This window comes from Vicia villosa, linkage group LG3, assembly GCF_029867415.1.
Source record: "Vicia villosa cultivar HV-30 ecotype Madison, WI linkage group LG3, Vvil1.0, whole genome shotgun sequence".
In the NCBI taxonomy this organism is placed as follows: domain Eukaryota; kingdom Viridiplantae; phylum Streptophyta; class Magnoliopsida; order Fabales; family Fabaceae; genus Vicia; species Vicia villosa.
The window spans coordinates 38,646,457-38,658,961 of NC_081182.1; the positions used below are offsets into that span (position 1 = coordinate 38,646,457).

At 31.3% G+C, this 12,505-nt stretch overlaps 1 protein-coding gene and 2 long non-coding RNA genes across 3 annotated transcripts; all 3 read right to left on the reverse strand.

Moving 5' to 3' along the window:
* Positions 1-856: 856 nt before the first annotated feature.
* LOC131655455 (uncharacterized) lies at positions 857-1,739 on the reverse strand. The gene is made up of 2 exons (XR_009299770.1): positions 1,390-1,739; positions 857-1,277 (listed from the first exon to the last, which is right to left on the reverse strand). It is a non-coding gene; the product is annotated as an uncharacterized LOC131655455 (long non-coding RNA).
* Positions 1,740-3,632: 1,893 nt separating this feature from the next.
* Positions 3,633-4,786, reverse strand: LOC131657902 (uncharacterized). The gene is made up of 2 exons (XM_058927252.1): positions 4,399-4,786; positions 3,633-4,210 (listed from the first exon to the last, which is right to left on the reverse strand). The coding sequence occupies exons 1-2, from the start codon at positions 4,784-4,786 to the stop codon at positions 3,633-3,635; spliced, it is 966 nt and encodes a 321-aa protein (XP_058783235.1).
* Positions 4,787-10,382: 5,596 nt separating this feature from the next.
* LOC131655456 (uncharacterized) lies at positions 10,383-11,082 on the reverse strand. Its single transcript, XR_009299771.1, has 2 exons — positions 10,832-11,082; positions 10,383-10,719 (listed from the first exon to the last, which is right to left on the reverse strand). It is a non-coding gene; the product is annotated as an uncharacterized LOC131655456 (long non-coding RNA).
* Between the last annotated feature and the right edge of the window lie 1,423 nt (positions 11,083-12,505).

A 12,505-nucleotide genomic window follows, 5' to 3' on the forward strand; every position in this document is an offset into this window, starting at 1 on the left:
TACTATGTCATTGAATTATATCAAAATTAACGTTATATAAAAGTTTATTTTGAGGTTAATCTTTGGATATCTTGATGGTATATGGCAAATTATTATAGATTAATCTCAAAATTTATAGGAATGATCAATATGATAGTATATTTCAATCCAACGGCTGATTTTAAAAAATATTTATTCGAAATGAAGTTATGAGTGAGTGTAACTCTTCGGGTATAATTTGATCCCTCCATATATATATATATATATATATATATATATATATATATATATATATATATATATATATATATATATATATATATATATATATATATATATATATATATATATATATGTGGTGATCGTTAACGTCGATCCACTTGATTTTATGAAGGTTTATTTTAGCAACATGCACCTTATGGTGCATTTAACCATTTTTTAGTTAAAGATTGCTAAAACACGCCTTCATAAAAATAAGTGGGTATATTTTAGGTAAGATTTGCTAAAATACATCCATTTATTTGTATGAAGGTGTGTTTTAACAACATGCACCTTAAGGTTCATTTAATCATTTTTTTGTTAAAGCTTGCTAAAATAGACCTTCACAAAAATAAGAGATATATTTACTCCTAGAGTAAGTTATTATAACTTACTCCACTTCTTGGCCATTTTTTCTTTTCAATTTAATGGTTAAAAGTAATAAGTCATTAAATGTGAAGAGAGAAGATTATTCTTTATATATGTATATTTTTAATTTTACATCAAAATATATTCCAATAGATTTTCTTAAATTAGTTATGTTGTATCTTTGCCATTATCTTATATTTTTTCTTGGCTTCAATCCTAATACATAGCGAAAGGTCATATTGCTTGATAATTATGCATAAAATCAAAGCTTAAAGAACCAAATAGAAATTAAAAACATATTAAGATTAATAGCAATAAAACAGAAAATGATCCAAAAGACCAGATCTAGCAATTAAAGAACCATATTTAAGAAAGGATTTCTCCATTTTCTCTCTTTTTTTTTTCTCCATTATTACAGTTTAGAGACATATGTAGTACATAAAAATAAATGTACTTATTAAGTGTCACGTTATTAGATTAATATTTTCAAATCTTAGTATGAAATGGAGAAGAGAGCAAATGGTTAAAATCTTTTTCCATAGTACAGATGCATTGTCTAGGCCTTGACGGGGGGACTGTACCATATAGAAAACCATTAGCAACACACCTCTGTTGGCAAAGGGCAATATAATATCCATTTCCATTTGTTTCTTCTGATGCTTTCACCATCTCTGTATTTATTCATCAATTAGACATCATGATTAACACACAAAATATTAAAATCAAAATTGCGTTGAACCACACAAAAATAAAACTTAATTAAAAAGGATGAAGAAGATTTACCAGAAGGAAGGAGAATGAGCAAAATAAAAAACAACCTAAAATGTTTATTGTTCATGATTACCACACACTTAATACAATCTTTGGTTATCTATATATATAAAGGTGGAGGGTGTAGACACTTACTTATTACTATTTTTCTTTGAAATTGTTGGCTTTTAACTTCATTATGTAGTTAGTGTTCCTTCAATTATGAAATTAGTTACAAGTTATTTATTAGAACTTTCCGAACACCCAAAATATATGCACCTCTTCTACATCATCTTACATATACTTCATGCATATAAAAATTAATTAGAGGTACACATACTAAAAAAATGTAAAAATGTATTAGTTTTAGGATATTAAATCAATTTTTTGTTTTTGTAAGAACTTAAACTGCATGTAGAACATTTTTGTAGAAACAATAAAATGCCACTGTTTTTTAAGAATGTTAAACAAGATTTTTGTCGGTGGTAATTTTCTGCCCCAAAAAAAACATAAATATCCAAATTCTTTTATTAAAAGTCTATAAAGTTTAATTTAAAATATTGTCCTTGTAGCAGTGAAATTTGTGAGACTAAAGTCATGGGAAAGAGTTAGCCCATTTGTTTTAAACAGAGTCGCTATTGCTTTTTATTGTTTCTAAAATAAATGGGAGAAAGAGTGAATAAAATCCACAGAAGTTTTTAAAATCAAAACTAATTAACTTATCAGACATTTGGGCACGGAGGGTTTGTTATACGGGGGGGGGGGGGGGGGGGGGGGTTAAGCACCCCTCATATCTATGGTATCCCATAGGAACCTCTTTGAAAATATCATTGTTTTGGTGTACATTTTATTTGAAAAGCATATGTGAGCTTGTTTAAATAGAGTATGGGGATAAGAAAAGAAGTTTTTAAAAGTAAGCTCGATAAGACATCGCATCTTAGGCCTACATACCCCTTTTAAAGAAAAGGGAAGTCAAAACTTTCGTAGTTCCTCTTAAAAGGAAAATAAAAGGGCCAAAGTGGCCAAAAATCTTTTTAGGTGTTGAGCTTTAACAATACTCAACGAGTTTTTAAAAGGTTAACCTTTAACAATACTTAACAAGTTTTAATTGAAAAAGGACCAAGTTTTAACAATACAAGGTCAATTGACTAAGAGTAGTTTCACCGGAAATAATTTTTCTCTTAGTACCAAGGTTTTAAAACAAAGAGTTGGTTGAGCTTTAACGTACAATACAAAATCGAATAAAAAGGGGCCAATCTTTAACAATACAAGGTCAATGGACTAAGAGTAGTTTCACCGGGAATAATTCTTCTCTTAGTACTAAGGTTTTAAAACAAAGGGTTGGTTGAGCTTTAACAATACAAAACCAAGGATTGAGTTTAAAAAGGTCGAGCTTTAGCAATATAAAACCATTTTTAAAACAAGTGCAAAGCTTTAACAATACTAAGCACAAAGTAAAAGAGATTTGGAAAAAAGTTTGAGTACCTTGACAATTTTAGTCAATACCATTCTCATTCCTTTGGATTTTTGAACAACAACTTTAAGTAATCAATCAATGGATACCTCAAGTGTGTGTATGATAACATGTGTCACAAAAGACAAACAAGTAAGTATGACAATCATAAATATGAACTCAAATGATAATGGACAAGGATGTTAATACCTTTGGATTAATTCATGTAGGAATAAATATGATGGATGATGGATATGAATCTCATGCATGTGGGTTAGTAAACAAAGTATATACAATGATAATACAATGGATGACAAGTATAAGACTACAAGGATAAAAATCAACAAGTATATATACATGAACAAAAGAAAATGATCAAGGTAAACAAATCACATTTAGCATGGATAAGCAAAGATCAAGAAGTTTTTTGAATTAGGGTTTTGAAACTTAGGATTTATAAATCACACCTAAGCCTAATTGATTTTTAATGATTTAAATACCAAATTCTAAAAGAGAATTGGTTTAAGGATTCATGATATAATCAATGGGACATTGACCTAACCCTAAAAATATTCTCATAAAAATATTAACAATTTATTTGAAGAAGATATTAAAAGGAAAATGATTTTTTTTTTGTATTTTTTTTAATCAAATAAATAATTTATTAATTTAAAAAGTCAATACATCATAAGCGATCAAAAGATCCAGCTCAACAAGATAGACAAAAGTGAAAGGAAAAAACAGAAATTAGGCCATAAGCCCAGCTATGTGTTTCCTAAGAGTTTTATCTTGCCAACCCCTATAAGTAATAGCTTCAATAATCCTATTTGTTACTTCTATCTAAAGTATCAAAAATCATGGAATTCCTTAGATGCCATATACCATAAACTGTCTCAGTAAAAGCTAACTTCAGAAGTCTAGCTTTCCATCCCTTTTTTCTAGTAGTAGCAGTGACCCACTTCAATTCATCCTGCCAGGCACAAGGAGTATGGTGACATTCAATCCATTTTAAGATGTGGCTCCATATAGTGTGTGTGATCCTACAAGAAAAAAATAGATGAGGCATAGTTTCATCATTCTCACGACAAAGACTGCAAGCATTATCTTGAATGAAACCAAAACGGCACATACGATCCTTTGTAGACAATCTTCCATGACATAGCATCCAGAGGATAATCATAGCCCGCGGCCTAGCAGGGTTATGTCTCATTAGGTATCTCCAATCAACCTTAGCCATGCTTCCCACAAGACACTCAAAAACTAACTTCATAGAGAATTTGTCATTACTCACCATCTTATCCCATAACTGCTGAAGTTGAGGGATATATTGTCGTTGCTTCATGATGTTCAGGAAAACCCAAGACCAAGTACTGCTTTTCATGTCATCCATAACAGAATTACCTTTAAGGTAATATATATGTATCCAATGGACCAAAAGATTATCTTCCTTCCTCTGTATGTTCCATAAGCATTTTAGCATGGTTATTTGATTCCAAGTAGTGAGGTTTAGAATATTCAGTCACCACTGCAGCTGGGTTTACAAACAGACTGCCAGGCAATGGGACTTTTCCTGCTCTTGTCTTGCTTACCTGTCCACAAAAAGGTTCTACAAATACAGTCAATTTTGTTTAGCACAAATTTAGGAAGAGGGAGACATTGGAGCAAATATTGAGCAATTGCAAAAGCCACACTTTGAATGAGTTGCACTCTTCCAGCATAGCTAAGGAGTCTAGATGTCCAGTGGCGAATTCTCTCAACCCTTTTCTCTATAAGGGGAAGATAGTGATTGATGGTCAGCCTTTTATTGGTTAAAGGGACACCAAGGTATTTCACTGGTAGTTGTCCTTGTTCAAAATTAGTGAGTTGCTTGACTGCTTCTTTTGCCTCATCATTAATACTACCACAAAACAATTTGCATTTCAAAGGATTTACAATAAGGCCATTAGACTTGGAGAAGACATTAACAGTGTTCATCATCATACTAACAGTTGTAATATCACCCCTTCAGAAAAGAAGGATGTCATCTGCAAAGGTAAGATTGGTCAGGCCCAACTTCTTGCATTTTGAGTGAAATTTAAAAACTTGGTCTCTGTGCATTTTCACCAGCAATCTGTTCAGATATTCCATCATTAAGACAAAAAGCAAGGGGGATATGGGGTCCCCTTGCCTAATACCTCTACAAGCTTCCATGGGCTGAGACATATGTCCATTTACATTGAGCACATAGGATGCAGATGTGACAGTTATCATGATCCAGTCAACAAATTTATTTGGAAAATTCATCTCCATCATGATGCACTTGAGGGCCTTCCAATCCACCATATCATAGGCTTTTTGGAGGTCAAGTTGCATCATGCATCTAGGTGTACCATGTTTTCTCCCATATCCTTTGATAATCTCATATGCTAGCATAATATGGTTGTGTATTTGCTGCCCATGTATGAAAGCAGCTTGGCAAAGGCTTATAGTACTCTGCAGTACCTTTCCTAATCTTGCAGTGAGTATTCTTGCAAAAATTTTGTAGAAAGTTATGCATCCTGCTATAGGCCGATAGTCCTTAATGTAGTTGGCAGCTTTACGTTTAGCAATAATTTTTTTTTGTATTTTTAAACACATAAAAAGATTTTTTTTTTGATTAACTTTTAAATAGAAAAATAAATTACATTTTTGAATTTTTAAATCATAATATTAAAATAAGCAATATAAATAAACAACATAAAAAAATCAAGTCAAAAAGATCAATTTTACTATTTTAAATGATTTCTTAAAGTTGGCAAAAAACATGAAATAAACTAGTGGTATAAAATAAGGTTTTGTTACTAATGGGGTTTGAACCCAGGCCCTCACGCCTGCAAATCAAAATCTTTGCCATTGGGCCAAGCGCTTCCATCTATTCATAAGGCCCAACCAATTCATAGTATATGAAGATATATGTTAAATGGTAAAAATTGAAAATAATGGAATGGAGGGGAGTGGTATTTAACTAGATTCCATTGTTTGGATTTATTAATAATGGATGAAGTGGAATGGAATATGATGGAATCCATTCCATCCTATTCCATCATATCCTTCAATTTTCATTCCACCCAATTTGGGGTGTAAGCAATGGAATGAACTAAACTATTCTATTCCGCTCCGTCAAACTATAAAATATACACAAGCAATGGAATCTCATTATCATTCCGCTCCGTTCCACTCCATTCATCATATTCCACTCCGCTCCGCTCCGTTCTAGTCCATCAATCCAAACATAGCCTAAGAGTGCAAAAGGGGGGATTTGAACCCACACCCTTGTAGAGGAAAGTCTTAAAACACACAATTCAGCAACTGGGGCAAATGTAGTCATTAAATAAACATATTCCATTAGTGATAAAATAAAACACGTTCATAAACTCAAAATTGTAACTTCATCTTCTTCGTTGAGTTACGGCTACTGTAACTTTTTTTCAAAAAATGGCCAAATTGCAAAAGCTTCAAATCTTAACCAAATTAAAAAGTGTAAAAACCAAACTTGCATACTTTTTCGAGAGGAATTCAAATATGTAATTAGTTCTTATTTATTTCCACTCTATAAGTCAAATTTTTCTGCAAAAAATATGAACCCTAAAACTTCAAAATCAAATTAAGTTTCATATATGTACAATCAATCCCTAAAACGTTAGGGCTTTTATTTCCTACATTATGCTGAGTAGAAAGGTATCAAGTTTTACTGAAAATGGTACTTCTATCAATGAGTTTGAGTTCAAAAATTTATCTCTGAAAGTGAAGATCGAACCCTTACTTAGAGGTGTTACAGAACTTGTGTAATGATCTTAATAGCTTCCTTGTGCCTTAGGGAAGCAAAATGAATGCTTACTTGGGCCTCAGCACCTTTGGAACTTCAAACTCGATAGTACCTACAAAACAAGAAATTTGAAATGGAGATTTTGATTCTCGGTGTTACAGAAGTTGTTTGATGGATTAAATAGCTTCAATATTATATGTATGGAAGGTGTTTGGATGATTAGACTAGACAATCTGTGAGTTTGGTGAGAGTTTGAAGGTTAAGGCTTCAAAGGATGCTTAATGGAGGTTTGAAGGCGATTTTTGGTTGGAGGTGCTTTTGAAGGTGGTCGAGATGATGAATAGTTTCTAAATGATGATTAGAAACTGTTGGAATGATTATTAGACACCCAAAACTTAAGGAACTCAAAATCACTCAAAAAATGCAAAGTTGGAAAGAAGGAGAATTTCAAGTGGGGGTGACTTGGAGAATTATGGTGTGTTTGATGCCATGAGTCTTGCTCTCTATTTAAAGGCATACATTAGGGTTTGTGGGTGAAGGAATTAGATCAAAAGAAGTTCACATGTGATAGTTATACCACTTTGCTTATTCATGAAGAAATGAGAAATCCAGGGTTCCAAGAGAAGATACAAGCATGCTTTGAGTTGTTGGTTGCTTTAAACATGTTTGGTATGAGTTTTATGTTGAGTGTATGCACCAAGAACAATTTGGAAGCTCAAGGAGAGTGGACTTTGTGATTAAAGTGGCTTTACAAGAATGGAAGTCACTAGTTTTGGACATAAATGGTATGATCAATTGGATAATGCTTGAAGCACTTGGATTATAGATCAAAAGCAAGTGAAACCATTTGAGTTTAGTGTTTGGAACAAGTTACATGGGCTTCAAGAAAGGAATCTTTGCATTTGAAATGGTTTTGGTTCATAACTTCTTCATGTTCATGTTTGAATTCAAGTGTTATGGAGCCTTCTTTGCAAAATCATATCTCATAGCTCAAGTGATGAAATTCCATGCTAATGGTCTCTTTGGAAATCCCTTTCTACATACTTAAATCCACTTGTTAAAAGTTTTCTCAAACTCTTTTTGGATCATGGAGACAAATGGCCACAATGTTGGAAAAAATTCAAGTGAAAACACTTAAAAATCTTGTAAGTTTTTTGAACATAATCTTCTTAATTCCATATCTCTCAAAATAATGAGTTTTTGATGAAATGAGATAAGTGGCAAAGTTATTTATTTGATCAAAATCTACAACTTTCATGTTGGGAGATTTTTGAGCTAAATTTGAAGTTCCCAAAATGAGGTCAAAATCACTTAAAAACCCTAATATTGACTTTTGTTGACATTTTTATTCATGATGAATTTTCTTGATTTCTCTTGGTCAAATGTCTTCATTAATCATATGTTGATGATTTGAGTCCTCAAAAATTCATGGTTGACCAATTTTCTCAAAAGTCAAAGGTTGACCCACACAGTTGACTTTTTCCACATGAATTGCAGTTTTGTAGATTCCACATGAATCAAGGCCTCCTCTTCAAATGAATGATGTGAATGGATTATAATGTTGATTTGGATGTCCTTGAATCATGGTTTGAACTATGGATCCACGTCTTGATTAAAAGTCAACCCTCTAGTTCAATTATGTCAAAACCCTAATTTGGGCCTCAAGTGAACTTGAAAGTTGTTGATCTTGAATTTGGCCATCATTGGACTTTCATATTGATGGCAGAACCCTTTGAATCATAGGAGAATGTTGAACTTCCTTGTGGTGCTCAAAACCCTAATTTGCTTAGACTCTTCTTTGATTACAAAAATGATAGCACAATTTTGGACCTTGAGATCCCACATGCATGGTATGATATGAATTCAATATATATATATATATATATATATATATATTTGTTTTTTATATTGGAATAAACAAATAAACAACATCCTTCCTTCAAATTAGGAGAAAGGGACCAGATCTACTAGGGATATGCCATAGGCAGCTCCTGACACTTGGAGAGACCTGAATTATTATGGGGAAAAATACTGCAACAAACTTTGGTAGGTTCTACCAGGTACAGATATTAGTCTTATTGACACAAGGAAGCAGTTATGGCATAACTCATTACCAAGCTATGGGTTCTTACACAACAAGGTTTATTCTTCTCCATGGGGGTGTTTTCACATGTTTGGGAAGGAAATCAATGGGCTTTCTCAATGAACGGTCTCATACGCTGGGGAGACTCACCATTCATAAAGGGAAAGAACCAACTTCGATATGAACAGTCTCGACGCGAAGACTAACCATTCATAAAGGATAATAAACTTCAATATGAACTGTCTCGACGCTGGAGAGACTAACCATTCATCAGGGATAATAAACTTCAATATGAACTGTCTCGACGCTGGATAGACTCACCATTCATACGAGATAACTACCACGTTTCGCAACAGACTGTCTTTGTTATCTTGAGAAGGCTCATCATCTATTGGAACTTTTATCATGAACTGTCTTCTTTCACTGAGAGACTAACCATTCACGAGTTTCTTTGATTACTCCGTAGAGACTGTTGTCTTCTTTTAAGAAGGAAATCTGGGACATACAAGCTGCTCAAATAAAGAGATCATTACTTGTTGTTAGGTATTAACTACAATAACAACTGTTGGGGATATAAATCCAACTTTCAGGGGAACCGCAAACGGGTTCTGGCTTGAAGATACCAAGTCTTCAATTATGTAAAATCAATGCATTTTTTAGAATCAAGGATTCACTGATCCAAATGATTATATTTGCTGGCGAAAAAGTTCAATCCAAGACGGAGTTGGAAAGAGACACCAAACGAGGCATTTCCCAATAAGGAATAAACTCAATTTGAGTTTTAGATGTTGGCATAACATTATCAGGATAACAAGTGGAGGGTAAGATTTTTATAGAACCTGTTGGTGAACTAGTTACCTTGAAACCACTAGGTTCAGACTCACCAGAGAACATGACAGGAAAGAAAAGTCATGCTCATGAAATATAACATCCATAGAAATATATATTTTTATCTTTTTTTACTTAGACATTTGAAACCCTTATATTGAGGAGATACATATACAAACTATTGACTCCTAAACTAAATTTGGTGTTTATTATATGGTATGAGTAAAGGAAAACATGAGAACCCAAAGACCTTTACAGATTTGTATCCAAGGCCCTTTTTTATTCTGCCCTAAAAGTAAAATAAGATACTAGCATCAAACAAGGTAGTTCTTGTTATATGGTTGATTTGGAAATCTTATAATGATATAATATTTTCAGGAAAATTGGTTAATTTTAAGGACGTGGAAGATTTGAGCATTCTCTTGGCATGGAATGGTATATTGATAGGTTTGTGGGTAGTTCTTCTACTTTATCAACTTGAACCAAGAGTATATTTTGATGTAAAATTAATATATATATATATATATATATATATATATATATATATATATATATATATATATATATATATATATATATATATATATATATATATATATATATATATATATATATATATATATATATATATTTTCTTCTTAATTTTACATCAAAATATATTCTAATAGATTTTATTATATTAGTTATGTTGTATCCTTGCCCTTATCTTATATTTTTTCCTGGCTTCAATCCTAATACATAGCGAAATTAAGGTCATATCGCTTGATAATTATGCTCAAAATCAAAGCTTAAAGAACCAAATAGAAATTGAAAACATATTAAAATTAATAGAAATAAAACAGAAAATGATCCAAAAAAACAAGACAAAAAACCAGAACTAGAAATTAAAGAACCATAATTAACAGGGTCTCATATAGGAGATAGGATCTCTCCATTTTCTCTTTCCATTTTTCTTCTCCATTACTATAATTAGAGACATATGTAATACATAAAAATAAATGTACTTATTAAAATTCACATTGCTACGTTAATATTTTTAAAACTTTGTATAAAATGGAGAAGAGAGCAAATGGTTAAAATCTTCATTCATACTACAGATGCATTGACTAGGCCTTGACGGGGGGACAGTACCATATATAAAACCTCTAGCAATACACCTCTGTTTGCAAAGGGCAATACCATATTCACTTGTTCCTTCTGTTGTTATCACCATCTCTGCATTCATTCATCAATTAGACATCATGATTAACACACAAAAAATATTAAAATTAAAATTGCATTGAACCATGCAAAAATAAAACTTAATTAAAATCGATGAAAGACTTACTAGAAGGAAGGAGAATGAGCAAAATTAAAAACAACCTAAAATATTTATTGTTCATGATTACCACACACTTAATACAATCTTCGGTTATCTATATATAAAGGTGGAGGGAGGGTGTAGACACTTACTTATTACTAATTTTCTTTAAAAATGTTGGCTTTTAACTTAATTATGTAATTAGTGTTCCTTCCATTAGGAAATTAGTTACAAGTGATTTATTAAAACTTTTCGAACACCCAAAATATATGCATCTCTTCTACATCATCTTACATATACTTTATGAATATAAAAATTAGTTAGAGGTACACATACTAAAATATGTAAAAATTTATTAGTTTTAGGATATTAAATCAATTTTATTTTGTAATAACAATTTAGGGCCTGTTTGTTTTGGCTTTTCTTAAAAATGATTTTTATAGTGTTACAAAATTTTGTGAAATAAAATTTTACAAAGATTTTTTTTATAAAAGCTTCAAATAAAAATTTTATTTGTATAGTTATTCTTAAAATGTGATTTTAGGTATTTCATCTATTTATGGCGAGAAAATTTGGATATCAAAATTTCAAAAAATCACTTAATTTTGAAGCTATTTCAAATAGATTTTCATAAAAATCATTTTTGAAATACAATTTTTTGAAAAAATTACGATTTTGACAAAGTTTTGGTCTTCAATAATCTTTGTTATGTTCTAGTATGTCAAAATGAGTGTTTTATTTTAGAAAAAACGAATATAAAAAAACGGTTTTGAAAAATCTATTTTAAAAAATACAAAAAAAAATCTATTTTTTTAAAGCTGAAACAAACATGCCCTTAATGCCACTGTTTTTTAAGAATGTTAAACAAGATTTTTTCCGGTGGTAATTTTCTGCCCCAAAAAAAACATAAATATCCAAATTCTTTTATTTAAAAGTCTAAAAATTTTAATTTAAAATAATTGCAGCGAATGTGCAAGTAGCTATAAAATATAACCATTAAAATATACAATAATATTAATAGTAGATGACTTATTCAAGAGTACCACATGATTAGCTTTAAAATCATGCAACCATTAGTTTGTTTTGGTGGTTATAATTGAAATATATTATTTTAGAATTTTTTTAATCAAGTTGTATTGAAGAAGAACTTAAAGTTCAAAACACGATTATAAAAGAGGGACTAAAAAACGGTCCCAACAAACGAAAAATTGTCATGAAATAAAACCTATCTTAAGTATTGCAAAGAATTTTTGCAAAACTCATAAAAGTTGTAAATGGAATGAGAAATTTTTCCTATATAAGACCACCTCCATAATAAAGCTTTACAATCCCACACAACATCTCTAGCATTCCAACCATTGCCCTTAAAGATAATATCACTCCACCTACAAAAACTTTCTTTAAGATCATGAGAATTAGTAAACTTCAAACCCATCCAATCCGCCATTTCCTTCTAAATAAATTCCACATTACGGCAAGCCAAAAGAGAGTGGTATGGAGATTCGGAAAAATCTTCACAAAACACACAAAGAAGATTCGATGTAGATGGGATGATACCTCTAAGAAAGAGAGAATCCTTGGTAGGAATTATATTAAGGAAACATCTCCATCCAAACGCTCTAACTTTAAAGGGTACATCAACCTTACAAATTAAATTAATAGCATGATCAAAACAATTGGCCAGTCCAAAATTGACGTACC